Genomic DNA, 22858 nt, shown 5'->3' with positions numbered 1-22858 from the left:
GTCTGTGTGGCACTTGACTCTGGGGTTTACAGCTACATCATGGAGCAGAAGATCAGAGAGAGAAGACGACTTAATGCATAGCACGTCTGCTGGCAAGCATAGTTACTCGCTGTTGAGTAAGGCTGGTGTCCGACTTTCTATTCCCCCCCGCCCCGGCGCTAAAAGAGTGATTAAACTCATCTCATTCATGTGCGCTTCATGTCATGTTGGTGCTGTTTGTTTGTGCAGCATTCCTCACGATACAGTGCAAAGGAGGGCTAGAAAGAAAAGCTTTCTTTGCGCAGGAGAAAAGTCCCTTCGGGGAGATTACGCAAGCCCAGCCGATGATATCATGAAATCAGCGTGGACGGAGAAAAAAGAAAGGGTGGGTGTAAGAAAGATGGGATTCAAACGGGGGGATAGAAAGGCTGTATTTGAATGAGAGGGGATCTGCTTTAATGCCAGTGTAATGGCTATGGACGGCCTTAATCCTCCTGCTGGCGAGCATCGCAGTTTTTTTTTTTTTCTTGAAAGTTTCAAATGAAATCGACTCCTGCTGTGACTAGCGCCCGCACGGCAAAAATTACAATCAATTAAGAAAGAAATTCACGCTCACAGCTCGGTGATAAGGAAGGCTGTTCAGGGAGAGGTGCAGAAGCTCTATCTACATAAATCACATACATAACTCCAGAGGAAGTCCATGGAGGTCAAAGTAGCCTGCAGGCATGGATGGTATCCCTATATTTGGAAAGAAGCTGGACGTGTTTTATGTAATCAGATGGAGCATTTTTGCTAAAAGTGGCACAGACACAGACACGACCTTCCATCAGTCATTACTCTCTATAACTATAACTCTCTATCTCTTTTTATTTAGCTGATTATGGGATTAATTTGCTGTTTTGAACAAGGCTGACTGACTGAAATATAGCATAATATAGCCAACAAATGTCAAATATACCTTACAAAATACCTGGATTCCAGGTTTTACATTTGCTGAATCGCTGATCTGTATGCTATCTTCTTTAAAAACCGGTTCCTTGCGTTTTGTTTGACCTTGTGGAGTTTACATTAAGAATGGAGCTGCTCCTTCGTGACACCAATACCAGGAATCCTCAGCGTTTTTGCAAACGTTTATGCATGAATTATTAAGGTAAACACTGTATATTTGCTTTGGGATATATTGGAATAAAAGCTTTACAAACCAGCAGAAGCAGCAGGAAAATGAGAAGGGAGGGAGGTGGAGAAAGAAACCAAGCGAGAGAGAAAATACTTATCTTACCTTCAAGCACAGTAAGCTTGGCACTGGTGTTGATCTCGCCAGCACTGTTGGTGGCTGTGCACTCGTAAATGGCTTCGTCTCTGTGTGTTCGCAGTGGCTGGATCCGCAGTACCGAGCCCGAGCCGTCATCAAACTCAATCACCTAGAACAGACAGAGCAAGCAAAAGGGTGTGATTATTGTTATTTTTAGGGGCCAAGCATATAACGTTATTGAAACATATCAGTAGATGGTGTGTTTGTTTTCTGATCAATTTCATGTCAAATGTAGACTTTTCATAAGTGGAACGGAAGTCTGTAAAATACGACTATAAGTATGAATCGATCGTGGTGTTTGGAGTGAATGATATTATGATATTATATCCAAAAACACTGTGAAGCCCGGCAGAACCACAACAGGTGTCATAACAAGGAATACCAAGCAGTTGCCACAACTTTGTACTGTTACAGAGCAAAGACTGGTCAGAAAACAGTGCGAGTTTCCTCCTAGGACACTTCCGTCTGTTCACACGGGTTCAAAAGAGGGAGGGGAAATAGAAGTAATACATCAAGGGGGTGTATGACTGGCGACGGTGGAGCTAAGGAACGGGAGGGGAAAGATGAGGGTGTGAAAAGCGTGAAACAGATGAAGGAGACTATATAAATCAAGATGGAAGGAGATTAAAGAGAGGGTTGGCCTGTCTGGTCTCGCTTGGAGAAAAGTACAGTTGGTGCGATGCTCAATAACAGGGCAATTGATTGTGTGTGTCGAGCGAGCGTGTGCTGCGTGTAAACGCTGTTAGCGTGCACGCATGTGTGGGTGTGTCTGTGTTAATCAGAGGGTAACAGGGGCGGTCGTAAGCCCGCGTCTTCAATGTTGTGTCACGTGTGTTGTGTTTGTGCCTGCTTGTATTTATCTGTGTACGTGTGGGCGTGTATGAGAGTGTTTCTAAAGATCAGTGAGTCGTGCATGAGTGCTCACCTCGAAGCGCTGGGAGCTGACTTTCTTGCCTTTCTTCATCCAGGTGATCCTGGGTTTGGGCTCCCCGGTGGCCTGGCACACAAACGACGCAACCCCTCCCGAGATGCCCGTCTGGTCCTCTGGGGATTTGACGAAACTTGGCAAGCCTGAGAAAGCCGGGGCGAAGAAAGGTAGAGGGAGAAAAGGAGGGTGGGGGGAGCAAGGGGGAGAGATGAAGGTGACGTTAGTGCCTGCTGCCAGTCACATCGGCGTGTGAAACTTGGTTATCTATGGGTATTACTTTCTCCGCACAAAGGCAGCAGCGACAAAAACCCACATCGGGCATTGTTGCTGCACACACCTGCAGCTCAGTCATGGGAGAAACAGCCAGGCTTTGTGTGCCTGCCTGCCACTGTATAACGTTGAATTTCTCACCTCTCATTTTGACGCACCATTTGAAACGACAAAGTGTGTCGCCCAAAGACAATCGGGTTGCAGTTCTACCTCTTGAACATGAGGGATTGCATTAAACCCGATAGATTAAACAAGATAAACGTCTACTCTTCCACAAACCCTCCCCCCCCTCCCACAATTTTTGTTTTATGGAGCATTAAAACTTCGAACAAGACTGCCAATATGTTGATTCTGAAACCTCCTACGTTATGTGTGTTTACAACAACACAGTGGACTACCTTTGAAAACCTATTGACTTCCCCTGTTTGCCTTCGGGGTGTTTTTACTGAGCACCGCACCACACCCAACATCACTGTGCGCCAGACAATAGAGTGTGTGTTTTAGCGACAACAACGTCTCAGACACGATGCTACAATAAGCGCGCCTTAGCTCCACGGCTATCGCCGCCGCGCTCAACGCTTTATTTGTAGCCCCAGACGTTCCTAATCCAAGAGCGGCTACAAGAATATGACACAATGTCCTCATTATCAGCTCCGTCGGCTCTTGTTTCATCTCCTGAGTCATTACAGGGGGAGGTGGGAAACACCTAAACCGCAGTGGTGACGAGTGGACCACCCTGAGGAGACACACACAATGGGGTGAATCACTATGCTGCGTACACAGAGGAGATGCCAGCCGTTTCTCTCTGAGCACACACTGGGAGGGAATCCAGCCATTCCTTTCTGTTTTATGTGTTCTAATATAACATCAGTAGGAGGAGGAAGGGGAGAGGAGCATATTCTCCAGGTCTACCTGCTGTATCGTCAACCTCTGCCCTCACTTGGCTAGAGGGAGAGAGAGAGAGTCGGTGAAGTCTCTCCTTGCTCAAATGCCATTTCTGAGAGGATTTCTTGGAGTAATATACAATAAAATACATACTGCTAGCACGCAGGCAGAGAAGCGTGCATGCATACATAACACTTTGATGTGAGATGATTACACATCATACATCAAATTCAATCGGGAGGAGGGAGATTCTCACAGTCGCAAAACCTGCACGATCTGGAAAGGTTGCATGTCTCATGTGATTTAAAGCCTACATGCTCCCTTGTTTAAAAGCCAATCATAATAAGCCAACAGTGACAAGAACACAATGAAATCCGCAGCATTTTACGTAACACTGATCGACTGAAGTGTGCCGAATTCGCAGTGAGAGTGTTAAGTTATGTGCGCTTGCCGATACACCGTAATCCAACGCACACATCCATCCATCTGCGACCCGTGACCCCTTCATATTACCTAAACCCGCCTGACATTTGAATGGTATTTCCGTCCTCCCAGGGACAAGATTTAGTCTGCAACGGCGCGGTACTAAATCATGTTCTATAGCGTCAGAATGTGACTGTGGCACGCACGCAGGCCGCAGCAGGAGAGCCGCGCTAATGATTCAAACCTGATAAGCTCTTAAGAGTGTATGTCTGAGCATGCATTAGTGCATGCATGGGTGGGGAGTTGGAATCCTCAAGACCCGATTATCACCATTCTGACTTCCAAGAGTTCCCGAAAAACATCTGTCCACAGCCGTTCCATTTAAGTTGATGTGAGGACTTGCCACACGTTGCTGAGATGGAGGATCAGGCGGCATTAAACAGTCCTTCAAAATTAAAGGACGTAAGCTCAAGTGTTGCCACAAACATTAAAGTGAGCAACCGCTGGATCTTAGAAATCAACAGGATTTTTAGGGATAAGGGTTGGAAAAGGGTAAACTGGCCCTCGTTGAGCTTTTTCCCCATATTGAGCCTCTTAAGAAAAAGCACCCCCTGAATTTCCATCGTTAACCTTTGGCTGAAAGGTGAAGCCTTGGCAAATTCAAAGCTGTCCATCGTTAAGCCAAATCTCAGCAAGCATTCAATCACAACATCTAAAAGAAGGTCTATGATGAAACCTCTGCGGTTGTATTCACAAACATTCTGGGAATACTCTCAGAGGGCAACTTAACATTTCTGGCAAGAAGTCTTAGCTTGGGAATGATTTAAGAAACTTCATGGAGCAGCTCTAAACAAGGAAAAGTATGAGGACACATTCTTTTAAAATCCTTGTGAAAGAGGTGTGATTGGTTTATTTACCGTTCTGGTATAATATTAACAGGTTTTCTGTGATTGCTGGCCAGACCTTATGAGTAATGGCAGTGGTCAGCATGTAAATCTCTGAGTCAGCTGTTGTGTTGTGTTTTTTTTTTCCCAGTTGCCAAATATCTTGGTGTTGTGTTGACTTCCATTCCTGGCACTGTAGCGTTGGGTGGGAGATGTGAGCGCATCTCTAATGAGATCGACAACAAACAGTGTCCTTGCACGTTCTAATCCGCAGCATTTCATCACCTCACTGTCATTCAGCGCTGGGAGAATATTTCTCCTACCTCTTTGTCCCTTACGCTTACCTAAGCCTCTTAAAATTGCTCCCCCCTACTCCTAACAGTTTTCACTTTAGGAGTTCTCTTAAGGGCTAAGATGCTTTGTGAATAACTTTCGTATTTACTAGGATCTTGTGTTCATTCTAAGAATTTTCTCTTTGTCACTATGAGCCATTCCTGGCACTAGGGAGCTTTATGAATAATTCCCCAGACTTACAGACATAGTTAGTAATGGTCCTTATATAGTCCATGAAAGGGCAAAAGTATTTATTTTTGGACTGAGACTCCGCAGAGTTCCTCCATCATGTACCACCACTGGTGGGTAGGGACATCAAACTGGTTTGTCACTTCTTTTCTTAGAGAGACAAAATCCAGAGTCAATCCTTTTTTCTCTGCCTGTGTCCCATTTTCCTGGCTGTCAGGCAGTTGTCACGGGAAAACAATGGCAGGGACGAGGTGGAAAACACATAAGCCTACCTATGCAAATCCTTCCCTCAGCCAGTGACTGCAGGCTTTGAGCTCCACTTTTTCCCCAGCTTTGATATATCACATTCAAAACTCCTATCTTGACACCCGAGACTTGAACGCATGCTCTCTTCTCACTAGCGATGTGTAGGAAGGCCTGCCACAACTGTCAGGCCCGGCGCTGGTTGCCGTGTGCCAGAGGGTTGAGGTTATCGACTCGTGAATACTTCCCGTTCACCGCCTTTAGTTTACTCGCGCAAATGAGATTAAGGCGCTGCTCTAATTACCGAAGCCATCATGTAAACACCTAAACTCGGTTAGAAAAATCAAAGCAGATAAACATGTCTGCATTAAAAGTCAATCATTCAATATTTTGGTTATAATTACAAATTAATGGATCAGAAAGATCAAAAAGTGATCCGCATACAAAACAGTGCGCACATAGCAGCATGGCTGGCTGGCGGGGAAAAACACAACAAAACACATTTGTTGTTAATAGAGCAAAAAAGGCTTTCATGTTCCAACTAATGAATGGAATAAGTTAATTAAAGCACACGCAATACACAGAAGTGAAATCCCTCCGTTTTCCTTCTCTTATTTTACGGCACTAATAAGGTGTTTTTTTAATACAGCCACACTTCCTGACAGACAGTAGCCTGATGATCAAACACATCAAATGTGTCTTACGGAAATTAATGCAAACCCTTTTAACACCTACGGTAATTATGGCATGCTCAAAAATGTCATACAAAGTGCTAGTTTCATTTAGCAGTAGTTGGCAGTAATAGCAGGGCTCTAGAGTGCAACCATTTTGGGCGCACATGTGACCAAAAATCAGTGACGTGCGACTAAATATGTTCCTTGGTCGCATCGGTGCGCCTAACAATTAGCTGGTCTGTTTTTGTGTGTAGCGTTTTCCCCCACCAGCATAGAGAAGAAGGAATACCACGGTCTGAGCCAATCAAAGGCTGAGAAAGGTCGGGTCTTCATCTCTGATTGGCTCTGACCCTGTCTCTTCTTTGCTGAATGTTGCTGGGAAAAGGTAATCAGGCAGAGTGATTTGAGCGATAACAATTAAGACAACTGTTGATCTTTTAATTTTTTTGATACACAAAGTGCCCGTAACACCTGTCTCCCCTCACTTGTTTCAGTTGAGATTTAAATAAAGAAAAAAGCTTTCACCCCTCTTTTTTCTCATCTTTATTCCTGTTTATAGTCACTGGCCGAATGTGTTCAGAAATGACCAGTGTATATAGGAACTATAAAGAAAATGTATAATAGGTGTATTATTGCGGTGCAATAAGGCGCAGCGAAAAATGTTGGGTGCACCTAAATTATGTGTGAAATGAAAAACCAACATAAAAACTTACTCTGGAGCCTTGAATAGGTCGTAATATTTAGAAATTATGCTGCATTGTGTACCATAACCAGGTGTATTCTCATTTAAAAGCACAACCATGCATGTGCTCAATTGAGTATTGATAATATCTGCATGAATCCCTGGTTTAAACCCTACTGAGGGAGCCTCGAGGCTGCTGACTGCTCTGTGTGTGTGTGGATTAAACAGTTTCCCTCAGTAAACCTAATGCCAGCAGCAGTACTTGTGTGGTCGGAGGTCATTAGAGAGATGAAAGGTATGGGGGGTTCCCGAACTCCGGTAGCACTACAGGCGTTTTCATTTTCACTACATAGATCTGAAGGTGTCAGGACGGGTAATCAGATTGAGCTGTCGATGTACAGCAAATGGTAAACAACTTTGTCAAGGACAGGACAAGAAAATGGGTCTGATGAATAAACTAATGACTACGGGTCTCATTTCAGCACAAGAGCAGAGGTGAACGTTTAAGAGACTGGATGAAGTACTCAAATATTTATTTATTCCTTTATAGTTTTTTGCTGCTCCAACCCACTCGACGCCGCGTGGCTGTATGGTATATTTCCGAAGTGGCTTTACAGTTTTCTCTTTCATCCTCGTCAGGGGCCTCAGAGCGGGGCTTGTAATAAATGCAGAGACAGCAGGGAGAGTCGTGTAAATGGCACTTGTGTGGCTAACAATTAGTGTATTCCCAAGCCTGCCAGAGTGCCCAATGAGAGCTACTCTGGGGTCTAGAGTATCAGGGATCGATACACACGCGGCAGAGAGAAAACCATTAATTCTTATTAATAATGGATTAGCAAGTTATCATTTTCACGAGGCAACACTTAGTGGGAGTTTGTGTGATGGCATCAGCACTGGTTGTTTTAATGGAACACTTCCATTAAGACCTTTTCGGCCCATTAGCATGCAACTTGTTCGCAATTAATTCCATATAACGCTGCCTCCTCTGCAAGTTATTTACCCCAATAAAGGCAACTCCACCTCAGGCTGTTTGTTTAAAACAATGAACATCATGTTTGCTAGCCTTACTTCGGTTTTAGAGCAGAACACCAAGAATTGAGCATTGTGTTCCTCTTTTCTTTCTTTTTTTTTTTTATTTCTGTTGAGGGACTCTCAGACTGAATAATGGAATAATGGTTCCCTCCCCTTGGTCCCTGTATTAAAGGTCAAAATCATTTATTTTTATCATCTCGTTTTAAAATGTTATCTCAGACCTGTCAAATTGAGTTCACATTGTAAAGAGATAATGCAACTGACATTGTGCAATGCACAGTTCAGCCTTCCAACCAGCCTGTCCACTAGTTCCTGCTGTGTCAATCACACACTGTTATTCCCCTGACTGTGAACTCGATAAACATATACAGGGTAAAGTGAGTGTGACGCAGTGTGAATGTTTTCAGCTCAGGTAATTAGACCTACATCTTCAGCCTAACCTTTTTGTGACACAAAGATTCACTGTCTCGTATTTTCACCTCACACCCAAAAACATCCTGTTATTTTTTCTAACAGTTTGAACCGGTTTCTTTCTGGATGATCCGGTTTCGTTGCACTATCCACTCCCACTCATTGCCAGTCAGTTCACTCGTGACAACACAGAACCCAAAGAATATTTTTTGTTGTTTTGTTTTTTTTCTGGAGAATGATAGCATAGCGGCCGAGAATTGATGGAGCTTTTAAAGCGTTATCAGAACTTGAGCGAAATCGCCGGAGCGACACCATTCATCATCTCGGAGATACTGTACTTCAGACAAAAATATCTAAACCTATGAAAGAGAAAAGGAAAAAGAAAAACATCAAACTTTCAATACCCTCATGGACCGTGAAGCCGGGCTTCCTATCAGGCCTTCCAGCCTTCAGTGAATAATTCAAGACAGTGGAGAAGAACAAGAACTCTAAGTGCAATTACCCTTCACTCCCCTCTTCCCAGTGTGAGCAACATTAATGTAATGGCTTTCATCTTCTCAAGCCGATTATGAATGAGTCTGCTCGCTCTCTCTCTTCTTATCTGTCCGTCAATATATGACATTTGGAAAGAAAAAACAACACACAATGTGCTTTGGTGACCGATGTCAGGAGTGGCCATTTAAGAACAACTGTGATTTGCTTCATTGTGTACTTTGTGATGGTGATGGTGAGGATATGGGTGTTTCTGCTATCGCACGATTGGGAATCGGAGGTTTTGTATTAGCCGTGGTTAGGGATGGCAGAGAAGTTGTTATTGCAGATCGTGATAAAAATAAAACACTCACAATAAGTAGATCGTGGCAAATTCCAATTGACGGGATTATCGTGAGTATCCTCACGCGAGTGACTTGAAAAAGCTGTCTAGCTCGCTATCATAGAGAAGTGAAAAACAGAACCTCATTTTAAAAAATACAGCAATTATCATGAAACAAATAAACTCACAATGTCGCAATGTTTTTTATCCTCTATTTATGCAGGAGGGCCTTATGATTTATGACTACCTTATTTAGGATTGTTTGATATTCATTTTGTTTTCTTAAAGCTGTGCATCCTATCAAAAGATAAGGTAAAGTGATAACAGTATGTTTTAGTGCCACATGAAGAACATAGTTTTATGATTAGCAGGATAATGTCATGAAGTGCAATTATTTTAGCGAGGATAACTGACATGAAATGTGCATATCTAGTCAAACATGACTCACTATCTGTGGCTTTTTTCAACCCACCTGATACCTTTTGGGGTACCAAACACTTATTTCTTTGTTTTACTTTCTTATGGTGAAAGTACTTTTGCTGCACTGTTACCTAAGAAGAAATATGCAATTTTAATGAAAATTAGAGTTAAAAAATGAGTTAGAGCTATACTATATGTTTTACAGTCCCTTTTCTCAGCGCTAACACCCATCACTCCTTGCTGGTTGGATGGAGACTCACCATATCATTATCAGAACGGATAGTCTGCCACACAATGTGGACGATGCAAATGTGCAATATCACTCCCTGTCTCCAATGAACGGGCTCTTTATGAAGTATGTGGCCCCAACCTACAAGACAAGCCTGCTAATGTCTCGGTTGAACTGCACAGCTCATCTGCATAACCCTGGGGCTACATCACCTCCAATGTTCATTTAGTTCACTTGATGAAATGTTCTCATTTGCCCTGTCACGAAACTAAGCGTTTTTCCATTCTGAACCTTATTGCTGAATTTGGAGGCATGTGTGGGCGGTGTAACAAAATACCAAGAAGGAAACCAACATTCAGAATGCAGCTTGAATATGGAATAAAGCATATTGTGTGATATCTTTGTAATGGAAATCCAAACTACTCTGTAAAGTTGCTGTGGGAATAAGGAAGGAGATTCAAGGCAAATGATTGGGGCGAGCAGGGGGGGGCTTTGTTAATGTTGCTGGGTAAAGTCCAATGGTCACCTTGGCTCGGACCCTGAAATTAATAGAACGGTGTGGGGAAAATGTTAAGTGTGCTAAGTGATCCCGGAAGGGGGTGCGTTGGGGGGGTCCGCCGCTAAGATGGCTCCTAGCTTCTGCCCAGATCTCATTTTGTGGTTAGCTCATCATCCATCACCGCACACCCCCATGCGACCCCGCTAACCTCATTAATTTGCCTCCCCTAGATTAGCCCTCCCTCAGAGACCACAAAGAGTCCCTACCATTGTTCTCATCTTCTAACCCGCACGGCCCGCAGGTCTTAAGTAATTCAACTCTCCACTAGACGGAATTGAGGGAGAAATTAAATGATGTTACTGTAGGGACATGGGACAACAAAGAAATGCCGTCTTTCTTTCTCCCTTTACACCAACGGGCTCTTTGTTGCTTCCCTTATGATTTGGAATCTTTGAAAAGATCAGGTGACCATTTACCCATGAAATCGCTCTCTCACTTGAGAACCAAAATCGCTTCCTGCTGCAACATGCCCACAGGCTGTTTGCGTTGAGCGAGATGACTTTGAATGCATCTCGGAGGATGCTCCTACAGCAAACAATACGGTGTATGGCAATGTGCCTATATGTTACATGATTATGTCCTACTTAATGCCAGCTACCTTGAATATCTCCAATCTCAACAGTCTGATCTAGAATGTAACAAACCAGCTGTTTTGCAACAAATAAAATTCACATCAACCCTTCAAACTCTCTGGTAATATTGGATTATTAGCCAGCGATTAGTAGCTGGAGATTAAGTAAGAATGTAGCAAGAAAAAATTAGGAATTTAAGGGTCTCTCGTCAATAACGCCCTTGCTATGAACACAGAATTTTAATGGCTCTCTCCATCTGCCCTTTTCTGGAAGGACACTGGCAGTTCTTGTTGTCCTGTGGCATTGCCGAATCCGGGACACAGCAACGGGTTTGGGTGACTGCCTCTGGCCCTGCTTTTGAGCTCCCTAATTAAACTATTAATCTCACATCATTAACCCCCGATGACCGTTTCCTCCCTCCATCCTGACATTGCTGCACTGGCTTATGAAAACAACTTCCCATCAAATCTCCCTAACCTCTAAATTGTGTTATCTTGCAGGTGTTTTTTCTCGCATATACACTGCTTCCTCAGAGTGCATTTTCTGTTGTTTCGTTCTCCATCCAACCTCCGCCTCTCTCCCTCTCTCTCAATGTGCCTCTCTGTATGATGTGTGGGCCACAGCTGTGTGCTAACTGCATTACTCTGCAAGTGGCTCTCCAAGGTGGACACGAGTACTTTTAATTAAAAAAAGAAACAATTTCTATCAATGTCGGTTTTGAACTGGGTGACCATATGGACACTTAAAAAAAAAAAAATCAAATCCGTTTCCATATTAAGTTGATTATGGCCCATTGTAATCCTTGTGCCACTGGGAGTAAAAAAGAGCAGGCTCGGGGGTACAAAGGTCTCGGTGGTCTTGCCGAAACCTCCCATGAAAAGCAGCCCCAGATTAGAACATGAGAGGCTCGAAGAGACACATCCATCAAAAGCTTATTAAAGCCGATGAAATAACTCACAATGACAGCACTACAAAAAGATAACCATTACATTTATGTGCTGGGTATGTATGACTTTGAGGCTGACCTTGCGGGCCGGTGCCTTTTGTGTACCAGGAGGCTATATAGAGAGCTGGTTGATTAGGCCGAGCTCCCGAGGGATCGATGAGACGTCTGCGATCAGCACTAAGAGTAATCACACTGTATTGTGAGCTCACTCAATGCCGATATCAGATGAATTATGTCACGGGGCTATAACACTGATAGTGCTGGTGGAGGATTTCTTGTACTTATTTGTGCTTCTAAATCATGATGAATTGTACCATCAAGTGTTACAAACAAACTAACACCACGCCACCCTAAACCAACAAACAATGCACTGTGAATGGAATAACCTGTGGTTTTTTTTATGGAAAGGGAAGGCCTAACACTGCTCACACATTTGCTACCTGTGGTTGCTTTGCCTGCTGAACTGTTTTCAAGGGGGAGACAAGGACGCCTGACTGAACCCATGTAATCAGAAACTTGCCAGGCACCTATAATATCTGTCTGGTGTCTGCCCTGTAATACAGGAAATCCAAACCAGAACTATCAAGTTCACATAACTAAGTTGCATGCAAATTATAGGCTGGATCAGATGCGCACAACCCTGTCGTTAGTGGTAGGTGTTATTTTTGCCCCCCAACTGTCTTATTTTAATTCTATGTCTGTTTGCTTCACAGTCTGCGTAATAGCAGGTCTAGGTCATTTTCCCACGTGTGCTTACATTAAACTACAACCACAAGTTAACCTCGGACTCAAGCCAAACTTCTCTAAGTCTATAAGTAGGTTTGAGCTTTCCATTCAGCTGAAATTCCTTATTTATGTGTGAGTGTTTGGGTGTATCGTCATTCAAATGCTTGTACCAGCTTGTCACAGCTGAGTATCGTTGTCTGTTAATTAAAATGCTTGCGTCTGGGTTTTTATCCGTAAATGATATGATTACAGAAATTAGAGAACAGGGCAATCTAACCACTGACTAGACAGCTAGAGGGTTAAAACAGTTTTCTCCCCATGCATTTAACACTGCGGGGACATTGAATAAATGTAAGTTTTAATCATCTAATTATTTTTCTTTTTGTGCCACAACGTAATGTAAATAAATCCTTCTAAATCGTCTCTTCTAAAGTTTTGAACAGCAGTATGGATTTAAAAAGGCACAATAGCAGCACAGTAAATAATCAGCGCTGCATCCAAACTCTCGGCTGCATTTGGCATCTGAAAGACTCAGCATGCCACATTTAAATTATATCTTGGCACATTGGATATGCCTGGCATTCGCTTTTTTTACCTTCAGGATCTCTAAAAGGCACAGGCATTTGAATTAATTCTGTGCATCCCCTTGGTGGCAATTAAAATGCAGGAATAGAGGAGCACAGGTACAGAACATAGCATGACATTAAACATGGTGCACAAACAATAGATAAATTACTCACACTGCAGTTCAGTCAAGAGAAGTGCAATGCCAATAATTCAGAGACCAAAAATTGTCTTAGTTATTCTTAAGCACTAGTTATTATTCCAAGTTAGTTATTTTTATTTTATCAGTATGCAATAGAGGGACTAGAAAAATGCAGCTTATGGCAATAGTTTTGGAAGCCTAGGAAAAGCAGCACAAATGGACCTGAAACTCAAATGCATTTCACTGCGTTTAAGAACTGGGGACGGATTCAGTGCAGTAGGGCACATCCTTTAAGCCTTACTTGATTTGGTCTGATCACATTACAGGCAGAGCAAAGACCTGCCAGGCCACAAAAAGAGACAGGAGTGCAAAACTTTTCTGCAAGGTCAAGCTCACAGTGCTACTGCGCAAAACTCCAGACACACGGCGAGAGACAGATGACAACACAGGGCTGAGTGAGACATGGCAAAGGGTACAGAAAAACAAATCCTACTGGACCCATGTATGAAAGCACAGGGCAGTTGGCGTGTTCTGGTGAGGGAGTGGGAGGGGTTGGGGTATAATTGAATTACAGTGACCCCTTGACAGCACTATAGGTGAGGTCATGTGCTGAATTAATTCTGTCCCTGACCCGTCTTCGGCAGGGCAGTGCTTCTTGGCTGCCCCCGAGACCCAAAAGCATAGCGGCGGTGACACATCCTTCTGAGCGCCTTCTTGCTGCCAAAACCGTCATTCACATTGACAGCGAGGCACAGAGGCCGATGGAGCATCCCTTTGTGCACTGTAACGCTTTCTTCTGGTGCAAATGCTGAAGCCGTACTTTGATACATCGGACATGCTGCTATTTCTGTTTGTAGGAATCCACCAAAGACACCTAAAATGAACTGATCTATATTACATTTGAAACGAAGCTCTGCGGTGTGCAGCATGTAAGCTTGTTCTCTGCTCTTAAAGTCAAAATACTTCAAGTGTAATCAGATTAAACAGGTAAGCAAGGCCGATCTTCACAGGTGAATGAGGTTACTTACTGTCTGCCTGGGAGGAGAACACCAAGCAGCTGAGTAGTAGCAGGTACATCGACGCCCCTCTGGGCAGGAGGGGCGCTGCCAGGTGACTATTAGGCCCCATGTTCCAAGGTGGCACTGCTCCCTCCTCGGTCCCCTGCTAGACGCGTCCCACTCTGACAGGATCAAAGACTAACACCTGGGAGAGAAAACACATGCAGAACAGGAGCAGAGAAATATTAGTATTCAAACCCACTATATATTTGCATATATTTGAATGAGCATAATAACAAAGTCAAGCAGAGATATGAAAAGCAAGTAGCAGAGCAGAACCAAAAGGAGACGGAAATTCTGCCTGCTTGTGAGAAACCCTAACCCTACACTTGTAAGGAAAACAACAGCAAACAACACTGGATCTTTGGTTGCAATCTACAAAGCACCCAATACCCACAACAAAATCCTGCTTGGAGCAGAGGAATATACATGTGAAGCAAATGCAAACAAAAAGAAATGCAGTACAGCGTGCAACGGAGAAATCATGGGAAGAAATAGCAAGAACAAAGGGGGAGTCAGGATGCAGGATTAAACTCGTCAGATACCCTCTCACAATGGGGATCAGTTAAAAACCCAGAGGACCTCCTGAACGGTACTCCCAAAGGGCCGCCGCCCACTTAGTGTTCCCCATTAAGATATTGAAAACGGTGTCTTCCAGATGGGTTCAAATCACACAAAGTGCCATGATCTCATAACATGACAACATGTATGCATGCGTAAACATTTACATGCCACACGACCCAAGGGGGGACACGGTCGGTCAACAAATCGGCAGCAGGTGTACCACAAATTAACCATAATTAACCAGGCAATAAAACAGAAAGGATTGCTCAATCGTCTTAAGTAGTGGGCGGAGACACAAAAACAAAAGCTGTCCTTCAAATAAAATGCTCCAGCATTGATTCTTTGTCTTTTTAGGAATTAGATTTAGTGTAGGAAATGACTAAGCCAGCTGATAAGATGGGGATATATGACCTTAAGTTTGTTATAGCCTGCAGTTTGGATGTCTAATGCTATTACAAACAAAGCAACTGTGTATCCCCATAAATTGAGCTAACTAAATTTCTTATCCCTCCACTCTAGCCCGTGGCCATCTGCGATGAGTAATCACAACGCTGTAAAGTAGACCACAATATGGTAAGGATAGATATCTCTCTTTTGATGGAATTAAAGCAGTATCTCCAGAGGACCTCAGAACAAAATTAACCAAAATGAGAAAACTTTTAAAAGTTTTACAGTAAGCGTACTTTTGTCTTCAAGGGCTCCTTGACAAGGATTCTCTATGCAGCTTTTACAAGAGGCCTATTGGAATTGCATTGAAAATGTCCTCAGCCAGTCTGTTCAGTCTCGCTGCTGAGTTTATAGCGGCAACTGAACAATACTGATTGCTGATATTTGTGAAAAGAGAAAGAGAGGTGCCCACAATGTGGAATATATCTAGAGGCTTGCTGGGTGGCCGGTCAGTCTATTCAGTTCAGCTAAATAAGTTAGAGTGTCAGGAACACAATGCCTCTAGTATCTTGGAGAAAAAAAAAAACCTTTCCATTCTTAAGCCTGTGGAGGTGTTGAACAGCCCATTACTCATGTGGCTATTTCAATGCGTGTGGAAATAGTGAAAAAACGCACACATCGCGTGACTCTTTGACCGCCTTCTTTGTGAAACAAGACCAAGGAAAACACTCAGTTAGGCAGAGATCTTAAGAAAGCAAACTATTAAGAGTTCCCCCTTGCTTCATCTTAACCTCTTTCGACAAGTCACTTGGCAAAGGAAAAGACAGGCATGGCTGAGTAAAGTGATGTGCTACGTGTGAGTCACAGAGCCGGTGCCTCACCTGGGCACAGTTGCAGACAGGTATCATTCACGGCCCGCTCTTCATGCCACTTACGGGAATGTGCCTCCAGGCTTTCCTGGCTATTGAACTCATTTCCGATTGCAACACGTCTTGCATCTTAGGAATTTAACATTACCTATCGTCATTGAAAAGTTCAAGCTGTGATCCTATCTGGCTGCGGTATACTCCTCTGCTCATTGTTGGTCTGTTAAGCTGTGGCAGTCTGGAGAAGAGAAAGACAAATACAGCTGTTCGGGGTGCCAAAAGGACCGGATCTCACCCCCGCTCTGCAACCACGATTAAAGGCGGTTAGGCCCACAATTTTTACTTCAACTAAATACCCCAAGTTTGCTTTGCAAAATGAGTGTAACTCACATCAAGTTTGTTGGCTGACAAATTTGTTTTGACACTCATTTTTATGTACGCCAGCGCTGCGTTGGTTCATGTCGTTGGGTAGAGAGAGAGGGAGTGAGGCTGATAGAGTTGGCTACTTGCCGTGCTCCAAACCCTTGGCAGTGGAGGGATATCTTTTACAGCAGATGCCAGAGAGAGGCAGATGCTTTTCATCTTCAATGAGACAAATTCCTAGAGCGAGGTTTATTCTTTATTTATATAGCTGCTTATTTATCCCAGTGTAGCTCGCTGCCTCCCAGCTGCACACAAACACTATGGGAAAACACTCGCCGCTATGTGCACGCCGGGGATGTGGCCGTCGCGCTGCCGAGAAAAGGACGGAGCGCCGACGCGGAAATGGTGCAATGTGATCCAAAATCTGAGCAAGTGGCTCAGCACACTATGTAGGAGAGCGGGAGGAAAACAATAAGAGCATGTAGGGGTGGACGTCTGCCGTTATGATTGGATGTGAACGCTTCTGTCTTGGTAATGATTTCATTTTTGAAGCCTGGTAAGTGTGTGAGAGCAAGAGAGGAGAGTGTGAATGGCAGAGAGAGAGAGTTAGCACTGCATTATTGCAGCTAAAATGATCATCTAGATTATTTCACCAGAATTTGGTTAATAAATAATCACATTAATTAGACTGGATGAATTCAGGAGTGGAACTGTTTTATCACTTGAGTGTGTTTATTTAAATTAATACAGTTCCAAAACGCGGTTCACAAACTAAACTTTACAATGTACAGTACATCAAAGTTCTACGTATTTGTCTTTTTTAGATTGGGAAATGTAAAATCAAAGCATTCCAGCTTACAATTTAATTGCCACTCAATTCTGCAATCGCCTTCTTTCTCAAATAGAGTTCTGGCACAACGTCACGTACTTCCAATGTGAGGAGTGGAAAATTCTTAAGTGGTCAAAACCCCCGGCAACACTGGTTGTATGAACTGGTTTTACTGCATTCCTGTTAGCCATTTTCTGGGATTTGATTTTGTCCTAACCAATCAGTAAGCACAATTAAGTGAGTTTATGGAGGACAGAATTTGGTGTCCTGAAATAGGAAAATAACAGACATGACAAGGTTCCGTCCACCTCATTATGACTAAGAAACAAAAGGCTGCGTTTAATACATACATACTTAACACTTCTTGGGCTCATGATTAGCTAAGTTTATGAGCAACTATTCATTAGAGCCCAAAGCATTTTAAACCACACAACAATATATATGTAGCTCTACAGTGGCAACATCTTATCTAAACAAACCATGAATGGGAACGGAAGGTAATTAAACTGATCCTGAAGTTGAAATGACTCCGGCCGACTGGCCACTCATCAGGTTAGGAAGAGGCTTTGGGGTCTTGAGTGGCTCTCTAATGCGGTGCTACATACTGCATACACTCGCTGTATTATAGGCAGACGAGTAAGAGGTTTAGTGAAGTACTTAACAAGGGAACAATGGGTTGTGAACGTCCCAAACTTTACACTGCGGCGGACAAAAGAGCTTTTGAGTGAGGGGAATGAAGCAAAACATACACACCTATCCTGTTTGCTTGTCTGCCAACCACATAAGGTGCCTGTCATTCAAGTCATTACCCCTAGAGTGTGTGTGTGTGTGTTTCTGTGTGTTTGTGTGTGGTAAGGGAGTGGCCACCCATATAGAACTGGTCATCTACAAACACAATGTGGAGATGAAACGTGGCACAACCGCGCAGAGAGCGCAGAAGCCGAGTAAACACTACTATTACACTAACTACAGGTAGCATCCCTGCACTCCGTCGTCTCCATCCCTCCTGCTACTCATGTTCTCTCTTTTTCTCCGTCTCTGTTTAATGGGTCATCCTGGACAGGAGAGGGGGGGGGGAGATATGTGGCTAGCAGTGAGGAGAGCTAATCATGGCCGTCTCTGGAGGTGATAAACCCAGACCATAGGGGTTTGTGTTGGCGCAGCCTGCAACGGCTCCATAAACACACTTACAAGGTGAATTTCGACAGCAGTGTTTTGGCTCATGATTAGTTTTCCATGCCCTAGAAGGCAAACCCTCACAAGTCTGTGCTCCTTTTTTTTTTTTTTTTACCACATCGGCAAACACGCACCACAAGACCCCAGGAGAATTCCTGCAAGCCAACGAGTCCCGTGTTGTAAAATGAAAGTGTAAAGTAACTAAATGAGGTTTTCCCTCCAAGTCTAAGAGCCCTTTCTGTATACACAGACTTGATGGTGCATGTCCTTTTTACAGGGCTGCAACAAGGCCCTGCATTGAAACTCCACCTAACAAAGGGTAATGTCCTGTGACCTATCAAGTTTTACAGCACTTTTTGTTTACAAGCGGATTCTACGGAGTTAATTGTTAACGCCTTACTGCCGAGCCGAAGACTGCGATGCTGAAAGGCGCACGTAACAGATAAATGCACTTCCTTAAGTTGAGCAATAGAAAGTGAGGATCACTGAGTATGCTGACCTACAAGGAAAGCACACGTAATAAATCACATGAATCAAGTGTCTGCTTGGAAGAATCAAAGAAATCCATCACGCAGTTACTTCACTCCACTACGTATGATAATACTACATCCATGGGAAATGTATGCAGACGTTTACAACATATGACGCACCGTGATGCAATCTGTGACGCACCAGACTTCTGATGCAACAACTCGCCTCGCAACAGAATCCAAAGCCCATCGCACATTGGCTTCACCCACATGACACAATGTTGATTGGCATTTAGTCCGGCTGAGTGAACATTTAACAAAACTCGAGCGCCTCCATAAATTGCCTCTAAAGTGGGGGGATTTACAATCACCTCTGGGGTGCCAGCAATCTTTTCAGCTGCAAATCAATCTCGGAATGAAAGGTGATATGTATTACACTGATAGTATTACACGAGCGTAGAAGAGACATACCAGAGTGCCACTTCCATTTGAATTTATTGTGGAGTGATTATTGGCGTTGTCGAGCTGCAGAGTAAGGAGAAAATGGCTTGCGCTACAAAATGCTGGGCTAAGGGCCTGCAATAAATAAAAAAGCAGACATTCATCAAATAAAAGCCATGTTGTGCATACCTGATGAAACAGCGTCCTACAACCTCAGTAGGCATATTTTACAGAATTTTGATTGAGTATAATTACCATTAGGATTATAATATTACCTATAAATGTTCTATAAGTTGTGATTGTGAAGCACCATTGTTTAGAAAAGTCATACACAAGTAGAATATTTTGCTGGTTTAGGACAACCTCATGGTAGAGCCTAAATAAAACTAATGGAGAATAATAACACAACAGAGCTTTGTATTCAATTCAGGGCCTTGAATAATATACACAGCCGATAGCCTTGCCCTAGATCAAGGATTGAAAAAAAGTTTCTATATTTTGTTTACAATTCCACAGATGAATTACTTTATAATTACGAATGGTTCTGTGCTATGGCCAAACATTCAATTTGCAATAGAAACCGAGACACATTCTCAACAGCAGATGTGCATAAATATCAAAAGGAAATTCACACTGTCGAGCAAGAAAGATGGGAAAGACGTCACCACTTGACGGTTTAGCTTGCGGACAGATGGTGCCATAAAATGACGAGGCAGGCAGCACAGAAGGCATAGCCTCCCCCCCCCCCCCCCTCCTAACACTACAACTTCAACTACCCCACCCCCACCACCCCCTGGGCAGAAAGCCTCGTCTCCGCCAGTAAAAGACAAACAGTGAAGGCATGAGAGCAAAAAAAGACTAACAAATGCAGAGCTCCCTAGATCAATAGACGACCAAACAGTTGCAGTTGTAAAAGTTCGGCTCAAGCCGTGTTTATACAATACAATACAAACTGGAAACACGTGGTATTAGCAGGTTTTCTCACTTGTATCGCTCAATAAGTAAAGAAACCTTTAACCGTTTATCTCTGTGTAGAAGTGTGTTGATTTTCTAGAGGGGCCAGTGAGGTGCGCATACTGGGCCAAACTTTGTATAGGAGGGTCGAAGCGGTCTTTTGAGGGCTTCATTCTATTCAGCAGGTGTCTACACTGTTCTAAATCAATTACCTCTCGTGAGTCAGTGCTTAGAGTAGGGGGGTATTGTAAATCAGCTTTGTGTCGGGCCAGATTAGTGACTGTAACGGGCTGGGAGTGAAGCGCTGAGGCCAACAGGGACCCTCCAGAGGCCTGCATGAGAACCAAGCAGTGGCCTCAGTGCTCAGTGACAGAGCAGCAACTCTGGTAATTCTTCGCAACAATACTTAGTACTAAGGTTGTATACTGTGAGACTGGCAGAGAATTTGCTATACCCTTCCCATCCCTTTGATACGTCTGGTAATTGGAGAAAAATGATGCACATCAATGAGCAGAACAGCTCCAAGGCAATATTGAATTTTCTGTATTTTTTTTCATCAATGATCAAATACCTTGATTTGTCAGATATTTAATTCACCGGATTAGCAAGAACAAAGATTCCTATTGGTTGTCTTATCTAGGAGTCTATCAGTATTGCACGTCCCCGACTTTGTACACGCATGTTTATAGTTTTACAGTAATTAAGATTTGCCTACTCGTACTAGGAAAATTCAAATTGGCTGCGGAAGGATTAACCAGACTGCTATGCACCGCACTGGCTATTAGTCACAAAGGTGGCTATTCACTTGCTCACGGGAACTGTGTGGATGGTCTGTACTTGTTCAACTGCATGCATGAGAGCAGCCAATTATCTCACTTCATCCTTCTATGCAAATCTAATTCTGAGGAACCGTTATGTCAGCAAGGAAATCGCTAAACACGGAGGGAAGGACACACAAGTGTAGTCGAAATTCAGTCGAAATTCACTTGACACAGAATGTCTAAGATTTTTCATACTATTTAGATGGTTTGGGGCTTGTTTGCCTTCACTCAGTGCCGAAATGGTTTCATTATTTCACCGTACAACAGAGCAGTTAAAAGGAAACAAGCCTATGTGGTCCAAGGTACAGAAGAAAAAAACCCAGTGTTGACACAGGGAAGGGTTAGATTTACTCAGGGAAGGCTGGGGAAAGCACTTCCTATATGACCATGTGGTGGGAAACAGAAACATTGGAGCTGATGGCCTCAGCGGCAAAGTGTAAGGTTCTATTCAGAAAGGAGGAGGAGAAACGCGTTTGGAAGAAGCTAAAAGGTAGACATAACATATGCTATTCCTAGACCTATCGTGAAAAAAGTATGTTACACAAAGGAAATCCATGACTCCTAGTCTAACTGAAACAGCTGAGACACAACAGATTCAACACGGGTTAGTTACCCTCCCAAAATGTTAGGGGGGAAAAAAGAGCATCCCGAAGTCCTAATCCAACTTCTTGTCTGCCTTTTCTTCCAGACAGCTATCCTCTCAGCCCCCGTCTAACTAGTGAAAAGAGGCATATTCTAATAAGCTAGTCCGTCTTTCTGTCCGTCTGTGTCTCCCTCCATCCCCTCTCTCTCTCTCTCTCCATGTCTCCTTCTCTGTCTCTTTCTCTCTGTCTGAGCCACGAGCCAGTCTGTTGGAGCAGATGGAACCATATATCCCCATCGCTCTCTGGAGGCCTGGGGATTTAAAATGTAAAAGAGATGAGTGCGGAATATGCAGGGCCGAGTCGATAAAGGGCAACAGAAGCGGGCGTATCCCATGTTCCTCAGATGCTACGTCTCTGTAGTTTACTGCTCTACAGCAGAATCATAGTGTTTGTATAGTGTCTGTTTCTGAGTGTCAATTTCAACACTGTTTTAAATTGTTTTAATTTTTAATTTTCTCCTGAGGCATTCCCTCTCAAGCTACATTGGCCGGAAAAATGTCAGAGTCAGACATGCCTTCCCCTACACCTCACCATGCCACCCTTCAGGTAATGAGCGAGTATCTGGACACTGTATCTGTCGTCCGGGAAGAGATTCTGCTTCGTCCTCCATCTCTGGGTGGCAGGTTGACAGACAGGAAGAGTGAAGAACAACAGGCAGACGCGATCGTGAGCAGTGCAATCGATTGCCAGCTGACTAGCAAGGTCCATTATACTGACAGGCCGGAGCCACAACACGACAACTTACACTCCACCAATGCCCTCATTACTACCTATGAATCTCTCACCGGGACCAATCTCTCTAGCGCTCTATCCCTCTCGTGCCTTCTCTCTCCAGTGCATCTCCCTGAGCAAAGCATAGGCCTGAATTTTGCACTGTCAATCTGATGGAAACCTTTTAAAAGAGGCCAAAGCCACACTTAAGCCTCTGCACTTAGCTCCGTGTACTAGGCAAGCAATGGCTACAGGACAAAGAGGACACGGGGTAATACACTGTACTTCAGAGCAATGTTCTTGAGAAAAATGCGGCCCAAATGTATATTTGAGCCTGTGAAATCTTGAAGAAATTTC

General features: G+C 43.6%; 1 protein-coding gene across 12 annotated transcripts in view; it reads right to left on the bottom strand.

Annotated features, from left to right (window-relative positions):
• The window catches only part of ptprfb (protein tyrosine phosphatase receptor type Fb), a 154754-nt gene that overhangs the window by 87467 nt on the left and 44429 nt on the right, over positions 1-22858 (bottom strand). For all 12 annotated transcript variants that reach the window (XM_084008639.1, XM_084008644.1, XM_084008634.1 and 9 more), the window contains exons 2-4: positions 14246-14420; positions 2217-2362; positions 1259-1400 (exon numbers count right to left, since the gene is read on the bottom strand). In XM_084008639.1, coding sequence (XP_083864765.1) covers positions 1259-1400; positions 2217-2362; positions 14246-14345 — 388 coding nt within the window. In that variant the 5' untranslated portion in view covers positions 14346-14420. The remainder of the gene's footprint in view (positions 1-1258; positions 1401-2216; positions 2363-14245; positions 14421-22858) is intronic.

The sequence above is a fragment of the Eutrigla gurnardus genome, assembly GCF_963514095.1.
Source record: "Eutrigla gurnardus genome assembly, chromosome: 4".
Classification (NCBI taxonomy): domain Eukaryota; kingdom Metazoa; phylum Chordata; class Actinopteri; order Perciformes; family Triglidae; genus Eutrigla; species Eutrigla gurnardus.
This window is presented reverse-complemented; position numbering and strand designations above follow the sequence as displayed.